The sequence below is a fragment of the Trichogramma pretiosum genome, unplaced genomic scaffold, assembly GCF_000599845.2.
Source record: "Trichogramma pretiosum strain Unisexual culture from Peru unplaced genomic scaffold, Tpre_2.0 scaffold70, whole genome shotgun sequence".
NCBI classification, from domain to species: Eukaryota; Metazoa; Arthropoda; class Insecta; order Hymenoptera; family Trichogrammatidae; genus Trichogramma; species Trichogramma pretiosum.
This window is the reverse complement of record NW_019641132.1, coordinates 602,381-620,669: the sequence shown is the minus strand read 5'-3', so window position 1 is coordinate 620,669 and position 18,289 is coordinate 602,381. Positions and strand designations below refer to the sequence as shown.

Sequence of the window (18,289 nt, the reverse complement as noted above, 5' to 3'; positions counted from 1 at the left end):
ATAATTAGATGAAATAAATTTTTTAATGAAATATTCGTGTCACACAATATCTATGAATTGGGACCCAGCATCTACCCAAATTTTTCCTACATAAAATGACAAAAGGAATTAGTCTTATTTTTTCTTATTTTTGATATATAAAAAGAAGCTATGATCGATGATTTTAATTTAAAAAAAAAAAACTTAACTTTGATTTATCTTTTATTATTTTTTTATTTAACATCTTTAACAGACGCTATTACTATCATTGTAATTGTAATTATTATTACATTTTATTATTATTACGACTCGACTTTAGAAAAAATTGGATACTATCAGATAACGTGCAATCTTCATTGCCAACAGTACGCGAAAAACATAACCCTGTTTACACACATAACTTGTCAATGTTTTTGTATGCATGATGTACGTCAGTTCCTAGCAGGCGATGTCAGAACTTCATCAGAAAAGTTGATAAAAAGAGTATAAACATTTATAGTGTCTTCTAAAATAGTGTAGTCGAGTAAAGATGTCGGTGAAAATCGGCCAGAGGGTTGAAATTGCTGGCAAGGATTGCCAGGGCGTTATCGCCTATGTTGGTCATCCAGCTTTTGCTGCAGGCAAGTGGATTGGTGTCATTCTTGATGAGCCAAAAGGGAGAAATAATGGCACCATCAAAGGGCAGTTTTATTTTAAGGTAGTGTAACAGGACTAATTGAATGAAACTAATTGCCTATGTAAGAACTTGACAGTAAAAAACCAACTTTCTCTTCAATATTGTAATTATTGATTTTGCTTACTTGGTAAGCCAATTAATTTCTTAAATTTTTGTCAATGAATTTCATTAATATTTTTTGGTTCTCAAAAAGCAGTCACATATTTAAAATTCAAATTTATTCAGGTCCCTTTATTAATATTTCGCATACTCATTATTTGAATACCCAAAGTCTAACAATTTTCTTTCTGCATTTGTAACAGTGTCCTGACAATCATGGAATGTTTGTGAGGCAAACTCAATTAATCATGCTTGATGATGCTGGGAATAGACAGGATTCTGCAAGCCCAGCCTTATCTGCTAGTGCTAGTGGTCAAACTACTCCAGATGAAGTTGGAGCATCAAGAGCAAGAAGTCGTCTAACAACGTAAGTGCAGTATACTAAATTATTTATTAGCTAATTATTTATTAGTTACGATTATAATCTTTGATAATTTTTCAATAATTATTATAATTAGGATTCTTTAGTATTTTTGATACATTTTTATATAAGTAGAAACGTAATTGATAAGCGTATGCTGAAAGCTAGAATACTTCATGTTAGCATGGACGAATGAGTTTGTGATTTTCATAATAATTATGTAATTAATACATTTTTGAGTTCATTTGAAATTTTTTTAATCATAGTTCTCCATGAGTTTTTGGTACAATTATTTTTCCTTTTTAAATTAATAATTTTAAAATTATGCATTTGCCTGTATCCTAAAAAGAAACAGAGTCTGTATGCAAGTTATGTTTCTTAATAACATACATTAGCTCAAATTTTTAATTTCACCGTAGTGCTGCAGTACGACAAAGGAATCAACCAACAGCGTAAGTTTTCTGAAATAATAGTTTATAACATGTTTTTAATCACCAATTGGTTCTAACTGACCGTGAAAAAAAAATTAATTCAATTTTAACATGCCTACGCTGCTATACAAAGTGTTCGGAGAAAAACGTCACCAGCAAAAGTTATACAACATACAGAAAAACTTTCAGGGTAAGAAGTGAATGAGACAAAATGGTCAAAAACTGTGTTTGGTTTCATTATATAAATTCTGCTTTTCATTGAATCCATCGTGTGTCACTTTTATGTTTGTGTTTTTGTAAAATTGGTACTTGAAAATCAACTTTTTTTAAGATGACTACTTTGAAAGTTTTTTTAAACGATCATTCTTATATTTTTAGTTAGTCTATTTGTATATTCTTGTGTGATTATGATTAATGTTTAAATACAACAATGCTTCGTTGGATCTGCAGGTTTGTTTTCTGTTGTGTAGTTACTTTTTAGGTTTTCATTTTTAAATTTTATTTACACCATCTATAAGTGTTGAACTATTGTCACAAACATGTACATGTATCGCTACTTTATTAATAAAATTTATGGCCCAATTTTAAATATTTAACATCAATATTTTACGTATAAAAGCGCTCGTTTGAAAAAACTTATTTTGATAATGAACATTCAAACAAACAATATTTAAAATACCAAATTCTGACAATATTAATACCTAATAAACTAAGCCTATCTAATGTAAATTAATATTTATATCGATTTCTTTTAAAAATCTTCGATTCTTTAAAAAGTTAAATCAAGGTTGTAACAGTCGCTTCAGAAAGACTTTTTTAAAATTTTAATCAAATTTCAATTATTCTCACTACGATCGCTCCTCACTGAAGCTTAAAAACTGCGTTTGACATTTAAATTTGCATTAATTTTTAACTCTACTTTTTTTCCTTTTCATGTCACAGCTCTAGATTATCGTTGAGTGGTAGCAGAACTCAATTGAAGGCTCCTAGTACCGAAAACCTTAGCACAACTAGTGGCTATGAACGTAAGGATGCCGGAGAGTCTCACATACCCGCACCGATGACAGTGATCAAACGAGCTTCTTTCATCGAGGTATTTTAAAAATGCTCACTCAGTCATTTCTTTACAATTTTCCCCCTACATATTTAATTGTGTTTTTTAATCAATACCTATATCTGGTTTTCGGGACTATTACGTTTATCTTTTAAAAAAATCAATTTATTGATACTAATTGACAATGAAATATTAAGTGAAATGTTTCATAGATCAAGAAGCTAAATTCATAAAAATTCTGTAAGCAATAGATGAATACTTTAAATGTTTATTTTGTTCTGGTTGAGGTAAGTTTATGGTTTGATAAGTGTTTTCTTGAAGACGTAAAATCTATTCTCACTGCATCACTTTCTGACTAACTAGAATGCTGAAAAGATCAGTTTCAACCATCACGATAAAAGCAATGGGACAAACAATTTAAATAATGGTTGAAGTATAATGTCGGAAAAATTGTTGAACGAAGTAATGCACGGCTATTTTCTTATCTTATTTTTCCGAACAAATTCTTGTACAGCACAGCCACCAAAATATGTTGCAAATACTGTACTATTGCTTTTCACAAGTGTGCCTTGTGAAAACATTCTTCAGAGGAAAACATGTTCACTCACATGAAACTACGTGTTTTGCAGAAAAATCCTAGCACGAGTGCCGCTTCCAGCAAAAAATCAAAGACGTCCGAAGAACACGACAATGTAATTAATACTCAATAATTTTTTTGTTTTCAGTTTATCTATATATGCCTCCTAACGTTAATAATCAGTGTTTATTTAATGGTTTTAATATAATGTATCATTTTAACTTCGTTATTAATCCCCTCGATCATTCACCATAAAAAATGACACTCATTTATCAAGTTCGTTTGAAAATCGTGTATTTTTTCTTACGCGTATATTATAACAAAAATTTAAAAAATTGCATAAATAGTCAATATCTGTGGCTCTCTAAAGTATGATGTTGACAGAAAAAGTATGAAAAACGATTTTTAAACGATCTTGAAAAATGTAACAAATATATAAATCTATATATATTATAAATTGTTAAAAATCAATTACAGAGTCAATCACAAGTGTTCTAAAAAATAATTGCTTGAAAAATTTTACCGCATGATCCGTAATCTGTATTTTCTTGTTGCTTTCATGCATAACTAGTATATAATTTACCACAACACCTACACTAAAAAAATTTAGTCATGAATATCCCATGGAGCTTTTCACTGATTGGACAAATGTCACATTTTTTCTTTAACTCTAGCTATTATCAGAGGGCAGTTTTGATTGTATACTTTCCTGAAATTGAATATTCATTTTAACAGTATGCAATCATCGCTCTCATAATTACGGCGATCCATTTGCTTTTTTATATCATTTTGAAATTGTGTTCATCTGCTGTAAATATTTTTTTCTCATTCAATTTATAGCAGGTGGGCATACATTTCGACTAATGAAAAAATTTAGATATTTAGGTTTACTGTTTAGGAGTGTTTACTAATTCTCACCACGAAGCAAGATATGTCACGTGCATTTTCATGTCATAAACATTGGAAGCTGTCGCCAAAGAAATATGTGTTGCAAAACTTTCTATTTTATATACATAGATAAAGTCGATATTTTTAGTGACTGTGATAGACCACTATGATTGCATTGCTTTTATGTTACTATCTTAACTAACTGAGTGTTTAACTTTAATTGAAAAAGAGAACTTTGTGGTAATTAGAAATAATTAGTAATACTAACAACGTTCTCTGGAAAAATAATATTAGTCCCTTGACCGCCTAAAATTTAAATGTTCATAAAACTGAAAAATTAATAATAATTAGGGTGATCATAATACTTATACGAGCATCAGTTTTTCGAGTAACACGTGTAATGGGTGATCTAAAAACATCTTTTACATTGACAAATATTTCGTTCGATTTTGCGTAACAAAAGATTTTTTGTTCTACCATACAGACGGGCTTTGTAGAAAATCTAAAGCCACAATTCGTTCCTGGTCAGGCAATAGGTCCAAGTGCAATATCCAACACGATGGAAGAGAAACTTTCGCTTCTTCAAGCTCAGCAAGAAAATGATAATCTGAAAGCACAAATAAAGGATTTGAACGAACGCATCGAAGTGTTGCGCGTGAAGAGGATGCAAGACAAAGACAAGATGAAGGAGTTTGAAAAGGTTCGACTGCAGTGCGAGCAGCTCATCGAATTTAAAAATAAAGTCATGGAGACTCAGGTACTTATCTCAAGCGAAACAAATTTTGCTCATTTAATTTTTGCCCTAATCGAAACTGTCCCCTAGGCTTCTTTGCAAAGAGATTTACAAAGGGCTCGTCAAGAGGCTCGAGACGCTCACGCGGCCCGCGAGCAATATCAGGATGAAATGGCTGATTTGTCTGAAACCGTAGAAATGGCTACGCTCGACAAGGAAATGGCCGAGGAAAAGGCCGAAACTCTACAAATTGAGCTCGAACAACTGAAAGAAAAGCTCGAGGAGCAATCGTTGGATCTGGAAATTTTACGCAATGAAATGTCAGAAAAGGTACGCTGCAACGTTCAAATGGATATTTTTTTTCATTTAAATAGCAGAATTAGTAATGATAAAATTATTAATTATTGTACAGATGGGCAGCGGAGGTGTGAGAGAAAATGCCACGAGTTTTGAAGTCAAACAATTGGAGCAGCAAAATACCAGGCTTCGCGAGACTCTTGTGAGAATGCGAGATTTATCGGCTCACGAGAAACACGAGTTCCAAAAATTACAAAAAGATCTCGAGCAAAAGAAATCGGAAATTCTGGAGCTGAGCAGAACAAAAGAGAAGCTTTCCGCTCGAGTTGAGGAGATGGAGCATCAAATAGCTGATTTGCAGGAACAAGTGGATGCTGCGATGGGTGCCGAAGAGATGATCGAAGTTCTTGGAGAACGCAAGATAGCTTTGGAGGAAAAAGTAGCTAAATTAGAAGAGGAAGTATCGGATTTGGAGGCCCTTCAGGTATTTGAACATTATTTAGAAATAATATTAAAATTAACTCTTAGCTTATAATTGTATATTATTTCAACAGGATACGACGGATCAATTGCTCGAGTCATCGAAGGAGCTCGAATTGGAGTTACGCGAAGAATTAGACATGGCTCTCAGCGCAGCTCGAGAAGCACAGCGTCAGAGAGACGCGGCTCTGGAGACTCTATCGGATAGAGAATTGACCATTTCGAAATTCCGCGAGCTCACCCAAAAACTGCAAGTCCAGTGCATCGAATTGCAAGAGAAATTGCAATCGACGGGTGGTGTGAAAGGACAGACCGGGCAGCAGCTCGCTGAAATTTTAGATTTCCAGAAGACGTTCGCCGAGAGTCGAGCGCAGACCAAAGCCGTCGACTTGGAGTTGAGGCGGCTGGATGCCGAGGAGGCACGAGCCCACGTCAACTACTTGCTGTCGTTCATGCCGCCGGCGTTCATGAGTCGCGGCGGCGATCACGATGCCATTTTGACGTTGCTCTTGATTCCCAGGACGATACAGAAAACCGATATCGTCGTCTCCCAGGTCAGAGACAAGTACAAACTCGTCGAGAAAGTCGACAGGGCGTCGGTGCTCAAAGGTCACGCGGTGGCGCAGGCGGCCTTCAGCTCCCGACTGGCCGCGCACATGTACAGCTTGCAAACGTCGCTGGGCTGCTTCGATTCGGCCCTCAAAGCCTGCAGCACGGAAAACTTATTGAAATTGGGAAGCGCGTATCCGGAGATAGCTGCCCAGGAGAAGGCCGTCGATTCGTTGATCGAGCTCGCGAAACGAGATCAGCTCGATGAGAATCTCGCGATGGAGGCTATCGAGCGCTGCTGCGCCTACTTCTTCACCCTCTACGGCGTGTACTTCGGCGAAGAAGATTTCGCCAATCAAGCAAAGCTAGTTTACAATGGGACTAAGTGAGTACGATTGTTATACCAAGCGAGAAGACTCGACGCTAACATCGATTATTTGATTTTCAAGGTGCATCGGCAGTGCTTGCGAAGCCATACGAGTGGAGGCGGCAGCCCTAAAAACTCTCATAGACGGCGAGCCAGGGGACATGGGTCTACTGTGTCAACACATCGAGCTGACCTGCAATTCGATCGAGCAAAATTTGAAATCAGCCAGAAGACGCGTTCCCCGCGACTCTCTGAACGCGTCGACTCCCAACGAGGCTCATCTCGGCCTCGAGCAGCACTGGTTCGAGCAAATACAGAACTGCTACGATCACGCCGTAAAACTGATGCGCACCCTGCACGATCTCGTGAAAAGCACGCTCCAAGCTGTACAAAGTTCCGGAGGTGAGTTGATTTTTCAATCGGTTATTCGATTATACGCTTTCTCCACCACCTCTCCTCGCAATCAAGATCTTTTTCTATAAGGTCTCGCGGCGCCTGCCAAATTGACGTTTAATTGACGTTCGAGGTGATCAATTTTCCCAAGATGCTTAATTGAGCGTGTACTGTTTGCGAGAAAAGAACGACTTTTTGAAACGCAAGCGCGCACTCGATTACCAGTGATCCAATTTTTCCCGGGCTTGAATGCCTCATTAAGCACGTTTTATTGGGAAGCTGAAATTGGGTCAGTGATCGAACTTTTTTTTTTTCAATCAAAGAAAACGATTCGAAAACTCGATTTATCCCGAGACGTTCGCCCGGCGATTCAATTCTCGGAATTTAGACATTTCAATTATCGCGATGAAAGGAAAAAACATATTTATTGTATTACTTTTGTTTTTCAAAAAGCATCCGTGGAGCAAGAGAAAGGTTTGAGCTCGCCGCGTATGAAGGAAATGGCTGCCGCATCGACGGAAAAAGTCTACGAATCCGACGACATTGGTGCAATCGCAACTATAAAAGCCAGCCTCGGCGTGATACAAAAAACCGCTTCCAATCTGTCCGAGCGCATGTCCGAGTGCGAAAACGAACTGGCAATGAGCAGTACCTCGGCGTCGCAGAAGAAATTATCTAACGCGGAGGAAACGAGTCCTATCTCCATCAGAGCGCAGGCGGCTCGAAAAGAGCTCGAGGAAACGAAAATTCTCACGAGGTAAGTAAAAATAACGAGCAATGAATTTGGCGACGCGGAGGAAAAAAAAACTCGTCTCGTATATTCTTGCTGTATTCGAGCGCGCATACGTGCAATTTTACAAAAATGCCATGTTTACTCTACATATGCTAAGTCATAATGTACTTACATTTTTTTTCCTCGTAGAAAACTCGAGGCGAAAGACAGCGACATACGCGAGTCCAAATTGGCTCTTCGCGAGAAGCAAGAAGAGCTGTCTGAGATGATCTTGAGAAAAGAATTGGCCGAAAAGCGCCTAGCGACGCAACAGCACGAGCACGAGCTAGCTATCGAGAAACTCAAGAGAAACTTGGAGGAGGTGCAGACTCAATTAAGAAGAAAGGTTTGTATTCTATTTTCCAACTGCATTATTTAGTTAAATTTGATTTTTGGCAAGAGTTTGATTCTCAATTATTATTTAATGGTTCTTAAAATCATTTTATCTCTTTCTCTCTCTAACGAGCAAAAATGAATTGCAGGAAAAAGAGTTCGAGGAAACGATGGACCACTTGCAAACGGATATCGACAGTTTAGAATCAGAAAGAGGTCAGCTGAAAGAAAAACTCAAATCTATTGGCAAAAAAGGAGGCGTTCCGTCGACTCCTGGATCGGAAAATCTACCGAGTTTCGCGTCTTCTGGTACACCCATGCTCGAGGGTGCTCTGCACGATAAGCTCGAAGCTCTACGGGAAGCTCTGCGCGACGAGTCTCGTCAAAAGCGAAATTTACTCGCCGACAGTCTACAGCGGAAACTCAACGCTCTGCCGGTTTTGCCTAAACTGGACGTGAAACCCGACGACGATCCCAAAGTCAAGGAACTCGTGGAAAAGAAAACTGAACTGCTCAGGGTTCGTTAAATTTAATTTAACTCTCGTAATCTAAAATTTATGAAAAATAATTTATCGATTCTTATTTTTTGTAGGAGGCCAAAAAATTGACGTTCTTCCCGGTTGTGCCAGACTTAACGCGAAAGAAACTGCTTCTTGCTACGGATGAACCTATACTAGAAAAAGCTTTGCCTGTCTATCAATTGCTAGAAAGGGAGCAAAATCTTAGAAATTTGAAGAACCGCGTCGACGAATTGAGCGTAAGTAACCGACATCTTCTAAATACTGTTCTAACGATTCTAATGTTTATTGCTTTTCATACAGAATCAAGTCCGAGAAGAAACGATAAAGCGTACTTTCGGAGGCCAGGCTGAGGCGGAGTTTGCCGTATTTCCATCGCGGCATGTGGCGGCAGCTTTGAAAAATTCCAAGGAACCTGTCACTGCTGAAATTATAATACCGCGAAAGGGCCCGTCGCAAATCATAAACATGCCCGTTGGTACTCAAGAACTGCGTAAAGTTCACATGCTGTTATCGTATTAAAGCTCTATAGAATTGTATTATTGTACAGACTTACCGCAAGTAATTATTGCTATTGTTTTGTCCACACTGGCATATCGACGACATAATTGCATAATTAGGTAAATTTAATTTCGCGTCAGTGTTTTTCACCCTGTTACGGAAAAGATGAATGAAATGTTATAATAATTATATATATAACTGATGCAGTATAAAATTACACTTTCCCGAGAATTAAAATGTGTAAATAGCTTATATATTGATGGAATAATAAGAATGAACAACGCACAGAATGCAGTTAATGAATTTTTGATATTTTTATTTTCACCTATGATTTTTGTTTCATAAATTGATGAGATTAACTTTGTGAAAGTGCAAAACAATGAAGATTCTTCGTAATTGAAACTCCATTGAAGCGTGTCTTTTTGTCATTTATTTTCGATACATATCGATAAGCTCGATGAATGTGCTTCAGTGATTGTTTTAAATTTATTACAGATATTATTTTTTTTATTTTTTATTTTTTCTTAAATAACAACTACTATACGAGAAAATTAGACCGTATCAGCTAACGCCTTACAATTATATTATATTTTAATATGTAAAATGTACCAATTACAATAAAAACAATAACGATGAAATATTTAAATTCTATTTTGTGATATAAATTCCATTGTCATGCACATTGAGTTATTTTCTGAACTGAAAGTCGGTCGCTTTAGTCCCTACGACAATGTTTATAAGTTTTATAAAAAGTTTCTTTTATTTTAACAATACAAAATTAATTTTATATATATTTACAGTCATTCGCATTTATAGCTCTTATTTTCGCATAATACAAAACAATAACGAACGTCGCGTTAATTCACTAGATAACACAGAAATAAACTATCGAATCATTTTTAATAAGGTAAAGTTTTTTTAGACTTAATTTTTTTCTTGGAAGAAACTTAATAGCTTTATAATCATGACATCTGACTGAATAAACTTTCTTTACATATCTAGCTTTATATCGCTTATAAATCTACGTCGCAGCTTTAACCTACATATAGAATTCAATAGCAAGAGTTTGACAGTAATAGACGCTGTTTCGAAGTGGAATGTATAACAAGTATTTGTTGATGAGTATGTCCGTAATTTTATTTTTTAAAGCATGCTCTACCATATTTAATCGTACTTTTATTCGTTTTCATATTTACATAGAATCATTTATTATTTCCTAAGCGAACAATCGAATGACTTTGCGACGAAGACGATCGCTAAATAATATCAACAGTTTGAGTTTGCACAGCTTTCGCATTAGAGCAGTATGGTTTGTAAAATAAGAAAATAAAACAAAGAGCACCGTTTGGGTCTCATCGACGCTCAACGAGACCAACGAGACGCGGCGTCACATATTTACACGTAAATCGTAATACTGTTTTCGAGAGTATCAAATTATCGTAACAATAATTCGCGTCGTTAAACGAAGAAGCAACGAGAGCTTTCGAATAATGGATATTTGCGAGGACAAAAGTTGAATCGCTCGGTGAAACGACTTCTCCGTTGGGTCGAGGGACGACGAAATCGACGAGGTGTCAAAGCGCCGTCTCCTCGGTGCGACGCTGATTCGGCGAGGTGGTGCTGGTAGCAGTGGTAGTCTGCGAGGTCCCCTGCAGCTGCTGCTGCTGCGACTGCGACTGTTGTTGTTGCTGCTGCTGCTGCGTCTGAGTCTCACCGCCGCCGAACGTCACGGAGAAGTCGGTCCTGTCTCACGTCCTCGAGGTCTGCTGGCGCCAATTGGCGTTGGTCATCTGGCCCCGATGCTCGGCGTTGGGATGCAGAGCGTCGAATCGGCCACCCGAGTCGCGAAAGCAGTGGCGACAGGTCAGCCGCCAGAACGCCATGCGAAAGTCGGCCGAGTAAAAGGCGTAGATGAAGGGATTGATGGCCGAGTTTATCCAGCCTGTAACGAGGCAAGAGAGTAGGACATATCAAAGAGAGCTGAATTTCGAGAGACAGAGAGAGCAGAGCCGAGATTGAAATTTATCAAGTCCGTGTGTGTAGTAGACTGGATGCAGTTGCTTATATACGAGAGCGAGGGACTTTGCTGGGCTAAGGGACGGACGGACGGACGGAGGGTGGCTTGCATGTGTAGATATTCGCGGCCTGCAAGAGTCAATGTTTATTCATGAATCTGCACTTGGCAACAGCAGCAGCAGCAGCAGCAGCAGCAGCAGCAGCAGCTCCTCCAGCTCGAGAATGAATCATAGTCCATTAAACCTCAGCTCCGGCTCATAATTATTATATCTACTCTTGCACGGGGCAGAGAAAGAGAGAGAGAGAGAGCTTGCAAGCTCTGCAAGCACAAACGCGACTAGACGTGTACCTAGGTAGGTACGAATTTGTACGGAGCTGCTGCTGCTGCATACTACGGCTGCTCTTGTGCGGTGGCTATTTTTCCAGGACAAATAAACAAAGCTCCCCGCTGCTGGTAGTGCTGCGTTTAGTTAGGTACTCTGTATGCCGTATGGATCATTCGAAAATTCGTATGTGGTTTCGTGCGCGCTACGCGAGAAGTCTCATAAATCAACTAGTGCAGTGGCGCGCGCTGCTGCTGCTGCTGTAGTAAGCGAGCAAAGTTTGTAGCCGGGCGCGCGCGAGGCATGATTTATGACGCGAAAAGAGAGAGAGAGAGAGAGAGAGAGAGAGACTAGTCGCGAAGATCGGGCCGGAAGTCAAAGTCGAAAAAGAGACAGGACGCGCGACGAGCTGATATATATTACGACGTGTTCATTCGAATCGAGCCGTCGACGCGCGGCATAGCTCGATTATTTCATCACGTGCACTTGTTGTTTTTTTTTTTGCATTCTATTATGTATGAAGAGAGAGACGACAAGAGACAAGGAGGGACGAGGACAAGAGTGGCTGCAACAAAATGGAAAAGAGCAACTCTCGACGGGGGCTGCACGTGTACAAGAGAGCCTATAGGCCAAGTGGGCTAATTATCTCTTTGAAGATGGGACGAGCACGTGCTCGATGGAAGATAGGAAATGGGTTTTGATATACACAGTTCGATTACTCACCGAGCCAAGTGAGGGCCGGCATGAGGGCGTCCGGCGGCGCGACCGGTACGAAGGGCGTCGCCAAGTAGAGTATGAAAAAGGGCAGCCAGCAGAGGACGAATCCGCCCACCACCACCGCCAGAGTGCCGGCCGTCTTGGTCTCGCGGGTCACCCGATTGATGCAGCTGCTGCTGTGCTGATGGCTGCGTATCGTCCCGAGCCGACCGAGGCTGCTAACGCTCGGCTTGGCGCTGCCGCGACTCGGACTGAGCAGCGTCTGAGGGCCGCCACTGGACTCGGTCGTCGTGGGCGAGCTCGGTGCTCCTCCTCCTCCTCCATCGTTGCCGGAGCTTGTGACGTCCAACGACGGCACCTGCAGAGTCGTGGTGGTGGCTGGCTTGCTGCTGGCAGCTGGCGCAGCTGTGGTGCTGGTGGTGGCGTCGCTCGTCGTGCCGTACTCCGAGACGGAGAGCCTCAACGACAGGGCCTGGCGCAGCGACGACTTGGCCAGCTTCGTCGACGAGGCCTGTCGAATTTTCCAAATACAAACACGCGTGTGTGAGCGATCGAGCGCACGTATAAGAGCAAAGCCGAGCTTGGCATTAATTAGTCAGAAATGGAGTGGCAAGCTCCATGTATACACAATGTAGAGAGCCTATATGTATGAGCTTTATGGCGCGCGCGGGGGGTAGCGGTTGCTGTAGTTGCGTTATGCGCGCTACGTGCAGATGCACTGCCACATCCTTTATATGTACTATATAATGTTCTCTCGCTCGCTCGCTCTCGACGTCGAGCTTACAAGCTAAATTCGAATAAGCCAAGTTTCTCTATATCAAGCCAGAAGTTGGTGCACTGCGAGAGAGAGAGAGAGAAAGAGCGGCTACCGGCCTCTCTCTCTGCGCTCTGTGTGTATATTTACATAATTTAATGCTGTACCGAGCGGCTGGCGGCAAAACTCGTCTAGCTACGACACAGCCTTATATATGCGCGTTATATATTATATATTATAGCTTGGATTTATAATACTCGCGGCCTCCCCCCCAGTGTATAGCAGATTTATTAGCTGCACTACTACCGTGCATACTCGCGGACGAGAGGAGAATTCGAGTACATTATATATATAATTTGCAACGGAACGCGAAGAATGCCAAACTACCTGTGGACAGTTCCTCCTGATGACGGAGCGCTTGTGAGCCCTGGGAAAGCCGCCGCTGTCGAATTTGCCCTGATGCTCGTTGCCAGTCTGTTGCTGATGATGATGATGATGATGATGGGGCGCCGCGGCCGAGGAGTCGCTCGTCTCGAGGCTCCGATGACGCTTGGCTATGACGCACGATATACGCCCGTACACGTAGAGCATGACGAGCATCGGCAGGAAGAAGCTGCCCATGGCCGAGAAAACGACGTACGAGCGGTCCATGTTGTACGAGCACTTCTTGTCGATCTCGAGGCTGTTCCTGACCATGGGGAAGCAGCCGAGCAGAGGCGGACTCGTGATGGCCCCGGCCGAGATCCAGACGACGACGATCATCAGGCCGGCCAGGCGTTTGCTGCGACGCCTGCGGCTGTAGATCAGCGGCTGCGTCACCGCCAGGTATCTAAAGATAAAATTCGAGCGATTAATTCATTTCGTAACGAAGAAGCTGCGATCTTTTACAGAGCTATAGCAGCGGACGACTAATTGCCAGCGAGTAACCGAATTAACGCTCGAATTGTAACGAGAGCCATTGTGCTCGCGGTGGTGGCAGCAATTAGAGCCGCCGCTGCGACCGCGGGTAATATTTATTAAATTAAATATATTATATGAAACAAAACGCGCGGGGCTAAATTGAAAAGGGCCACCCCTAACAGCGGCCAGTAAGCAAAAAAAGACAAAGCAACAGCAGCAGCAGCAGAGACAGAGAGAGTCAGAGAGCTGCATAGCTGCGGCGAGTTGTGGCGCGAGAGCAAGAGCGAGTTCTCGTCACGTGCGGGTGGGCGCCGCGCGGCATATAATCAGCTCGTTTTCCACGTCGAGAAATACGTGACTTGCCTTGGCTACTCTCTCTCTCTCTCTCTCATGCTGCTTTTTTTTTCATTTCGCCTCCGCTGCTGCTGCTGCTGCTGTGTGCATATGCATACATATATATATACGCGAAGGGATAGTAGTGGTGCTTATAAGCTGCGCTGCAGCCAAGTGATAGTAGTGGTAATATAGCTTACCTGTCTATGGATATGGCGCAGAGCGACAGTATGCTGGCCGTACAAAGTAGCACGTCGAGCGACACCCAAGAGTCGCAGAGTATCTCGCCGAGCTCCCATTCGCCGCCGTTCAGCTGCGCATATACATAGTGTTGACATACGGAAAATTTCAATTATTCTCGGCTACTTCACCCCGCTACATGTATAGCTGCTGCAGATTATGCAAATTTATTATTGCGTACACCTCTTTGGCTGTTTCTGCCAGCCATCCCGAAAAGAAGCTGAACAAATTTATACCCGCGAATTTCTATACTTATTAAATTCTGCAGCTCTTACGGGTACAACTCGCATACCTTTATATTGTTATTATATTATAGTCAGGCTTTGGAAAGAGAGTTTGGCGCGTTACGTATCGCGTACACCGCACGTTTTCCGCTGGCAACTTTTAGCCCTTTTGCGGTGCTTTTAACACCACCGCAGCAGCAGCGCACAATGCCACACTCGAGGCGCGAATAATTCTCGAGAATCCTTTCTTCCTTTCGATTTCGAGACTTCTCGAGACTCGATTGTGCGAGATTTGATTAAATTTCTGCTAAAGCGAGAAGCACCGCGACCGGGCTAATTCTTGACATTACTATTTCACACGTCGGACGCGAAAAAACAACGCGATTCGCCACCCCGTAAATTTTTAAAGCGCGTCCAAAACGACGCAATCCGATCGCGCAACCCGAGGTGTTTTGTCGACGGTACACAGCTGTTAAAATTAACGCAACGGCATGCACCCCCGCAAATACGTGTCGCGCGCGCGGGCTATTCGATCGAGCGTAAAAATTCCGAAAACAAGCGCAACTACTGTGCTGGTGGCTATGCAAATGGCTTTTAAGACGCAGCGTACGGTATACGGATCGCTGCTACCGCTGGGGCGAATTTACATGTTGCCGCAACGATGCACTGCGCACTGCATGGTACACGTATGCATGTGTAGAGGGGGGGNGGGGGGGGGGGGGGGGAAAAAGTGAAAAAAATAAAAAAATTCGATACGCGCTTTGAAGCTCGAACTTTACTCTTGCGCCGCTGCAGTCTAACGGGGCTCGCAGCGGCTCTTTGCGTGCGCTCACCCATACATACACCCACGTGTACACAAAGCTCGCGCGTGCCAAACTCGTTATTATATTCCGTATGTGCATACGAGGGGGTAGGGTAAAACAAAAGCCACGAAAAAGTTACGTTTATCCGCGCGTGTCTATACATGTATGCACCTGCACGCGTACACCTATACAATATAGGTATCTGTGCAGTGCGCAGCCCGGCTCAAATCCACTTGTTATTTTCTTGCCAACCGACGCTTTCCGATCGTTGTTCTCTCTTTCACTCTCGTTACGGCGCTTTATTTGCCAGTTTTGCTATTTTCGCGAGGTAAAACGCAGGCATTTTCCATCGGAAGCTATTGTACGCGTACAACGGCAAACGAATTGCAATTTAATAATTTAAATTAATATTGAAAGCAGGCCGAAAGAGAGAGAGAGAGAGAAAAACAACATTTAAAATTGTAATATTACTCTCGTGGCTATACGAATAGCTAGTGGCTCGCGCGCACCTGAATATGAATACATGAAAAGCTCGATGGAGTTTATTAAAAATTCATCGGATACTGTTGCACGTTCGCGCTTTGCTGCTGCTGCTGCTGCTGCTTTGCTGTGTTGCTTCGCGGCGCGCGTACGAATCATGAATGTATTTGTAAGGTAGACTAATGTAAAGGCTGTTCGACTGCAGGGGCCCTTCCGGACCGACTCGAGCTTTCGCGCGCGCTCCCCAGATTTGCCGATTACGAGCCGAGTGCATTACGAGATTCCGCGTATGAAGATGCGATTTTTTCTTCGTTCTCGTATACCGTCGTGCAATTCAAATTCAACGCGATGCGCCTTCATTACGCTTTGGATTAAAAAAATTTCGGGCCAAAGTTCACGACTCCGAAATTAGTATTCTAATTGGAAAAAAATTTCTCATTCTCGTTGCATCCGTTTGCGTTTACGCTTTAATCCAAAATTATTATTTTCGCGCGCTCCGAGCGCTATATACGCGAATCGAGGAATGAAACGCTAAATGATTTAATTAAGGATTTCGTGCGCAACAAAAAAAAGAAAGAAAAAAAAGAACGATCCAATTCACGCGCGGGCACGTGGGTGTTAACGCGCGTCGAAAAGTCCTCCTCCTCTCCCCACGGCAAAGCGCGACGAGCGGCGGTGGCTCATTGTGTGCTGTTTTCTTGCGCCTTCGTCGCCGCCTCGTCGACGGCGGTGGCGGCGACATAGCCTTTGTCTGGCGGCGCCGCGTTTGTGCAATACAGAAACTTTTCTTTGCAAATTAGACAACGATCAAAGAAAGCTACGGCAAGTGCGCGAATAAAGTTAAGGCGCGAAATTGCACGAATTGCAGTTGTGCAGCCCCCCACTGACACACGTTGATACAAAAGCTCGCGACGGACGCGTCGATGAGCCTCATTTTCATTCGCGAGCACCGTATGCGAAACTATCTGCAGCACACGCTGTATGTAGACGCGACAGCAGAATGAGCTTCGCGCGTAGCTCTCTATTGGCCTCGCGGTGGCCATCGCATCGATTTTCAGCCGCTGCGGGCGATGTTGTTGGGCGGGAGAAAAAAAAGTGTTGACTCGAGGCAATATAAATCGATTCGTTTTGCGGACAGGCGAGCCGGAAAAAACCAAGTTTTTTATCAAAAGTAACAGTTTTAAGAAAGTTTCAGGGTTACGCGCGGAAAAAGCTGCGACGACTACGACTACGACGCTGATTTAATATACGTGCCCACGAGATATTGCGTCGACTTAAATCGTACGTACGTGTACGTAGCCCCGGTGCCGGATCGCGGCATCATCGTGCCAAGATTAAGATTTATATTCGGCGAAACGTGGCCGCGGCGACTTTTCTGCTCGATAACAGGATATTTGCTCGCACGAAAGATGACACTCGCTTTGCTTTGGGAAAAGTATATTAATAAGCTCGCGAGCAATTGACAAATTTATTTTTTCTCCTTTATATCAAGTAATATTTCGACGTAAAACTTTGGACTTTTGTCGTCGTCGTCGTCGTGCACTCGCAAATGGAATAAAACAAGAATATAACAACGAGCAGCAGAACAATGATCTCCAAACGAGCTTTAGACTTTTCTCGAGGGAGCAGCCGTCGCTCTCTGTATACTACTTTGCGTCGTCGAGTAATTCGCACATTTACATCTCATTGAGTCTCCGAGAGTCGCGGTACAAAAACGGAAACATATTTTCCGATCTTACACGTGCAGGAGCGAGAGATGCGTGGCTACATATGTATCCGAGGATCGATCGATCGCGAGAGAGATTCCGGCGCGATGATCAAAGTCAACTGCGTCAGGGTCGGTGCGGTACCTCAAGTAGCAGCAGCAAATATGCGAATACCAGAACACGCATACACGCCCGGTAATTAGCGGTCGAATCATGCCGATTGTTTCTCTAAACGAAGGGGCGCCTCTACTATATACGTGCGTACCTGTAGCAGCACAGCCGGCGGCATGACCGCCAATCCGACCAAGAGATCAGCCGCCGCTAGGCTCGATACGAAGCAATTGGTAACGGACCGCAGCCGACGCGTCGTTATTACCGCCGCTATGACCAGTGTATTGCCCACCTGCAACAACAACAACAACAACAACAGCAATAAGCGACGAATACAAGTATAAATGATCGGTTGGCAAAAAAAAAGTCATATTATATTCGCAATTGGCAATTGGAGCTCAGCTGTATATGCATATAGATTGGCTTGGCAATTTAACTCGTGCAGCAGGGCGCAGCGCGCAGGAGGAGTTATATTAGAGACGTGCAGCAGCAGCAGCAGCAGCAGCGCCGGGCAAATTCATCGAGCGGATTTAATCCGATCGCCCTCCTGCCTCTGCCTCTGTGTGTGTGTGTGTGTGTGTGTGTGTGTGTGTGTAACGTTTATACAAGCACCGCTGCAGCGAGGTATGAGGCTTGTGATCTATTGGCATTCCGCGCTGAGTAATATTGCGCGT

The 18,289-nt window shown here is 42.5% G+C and overlaps 2 protein-coding genes across 6 annotated transcripts in view; one reads left to right on the top strand and one right to left on the bottom strand.

The window, feature by feature from the left end:
* Positions 1 to 385: 385 nt before the first annotated feature.
* Positions 386 to 9,311, top strand: LOC106658435 (dynactin subunit 1). 3 transcript variants are annotated; one of them, XM_014380407.2, is made up of 16 exons: positions 386 to 676; positions 958 to 1,121; positions 1,535 to 1,567; positions 1,680 to 1,736; positions 2,489 to 2,639; positions 3,230 to 3,292; positions 4,550 to 4,822; positions 4,889 to 5,128; positions 5,211 to 5,579; positions 5,650 to 6,509; positions 6,574 to 6,893; positions 7,338 to 7,641; positions 7,807 to 8,002; positions 8,139 to 8,507; positions 8,582 to 8,746; positions 8,811 to 9,311. In XM_014380407.2, exons 1-16 carry the CDS (start codon positions 509 to 511, stop codon positions 9,027 to 9,029), a joined length of 3,951 nt encoding a protein of 1,316 aa, XP_014235893.1. In that variant the 5' UTR covers positions 386 to 508; the 3' UTR covers positions 9,030 to 9,311. The 3 variants fall into 3 exon arrangements, with proteins under 3 accessions (XP_014235893.1, XP_023313862.1, XP_014235894.1); XM_023458094.1 differs by lacking the exon at positions 1,680 to 1,736; XM_014380408.2 differs by lacking the exons at positions 1,535 to 1,567; positions 1,680 to 1,736.
* A 99-nt stretch (positions 9,312 to 9,410) lies between these two features.
* The window catches only part of LOC106658436 (probable G-protein coupled receptor No18), a 68,615-nt gene continuing 59,736 nt past the window's right edge, over positions 9,411 to 18,289 (bottom strand). For all 3 annotated transcript variants that reach the window (XM_023458095.1, XM_014380409.2, XM_014380410.2), the window contains 5 exons: positions 17,770 to 17,907; positions 14,252 to 14,364; positions 13,206 to 13,647; positions 12,071 to 12,575; positions 9,411 to 10,950 (listed from right to left, as the gene is read on the bottom strand). In XM_023458095.1, the coding sequence (XP_023313863.1) occupies positions 10,757 to 10,950; positions 12,071 to 12,575; positions 13,206 to 13,647; positions 14,252 to 14,364; positions 17,770 to 17,907 (1,392 nt within the window). In that variant the 3' untranslated portion in view covers positions 9,411 to 10,756. The remainder of the gene's footprint in view (positions 10,951 to 12,070; positions 12,576 to 13,205; positions 13,648 to 14,251; positions 14,365 to 17,769; positions 17,908 to 18,289) is intronic.

Coding starts and splice junctions, on each gene's coding strand:
- LOC106658435 (XM_014380407.2), top strand. CDS start 509: ATGTCGGTGAAAATCGGCCAGAGGGTTGAAATTGCTGGCAAGGATTGC. Junction 2,640..3,229: donor AACGAGCTTCTTTCATCGAG/GTATTTTAAAAA, acceptor CGTGTTTTGCAG/AAAAATCCTAGCACGAGTGC. Junction 5,580..5,649: donor CGGATTTGGAGGCCCTTCAG/GTATTTGAACAT, acceptor TTATTTCAACAG/GATACGACGGATCAATTGCT.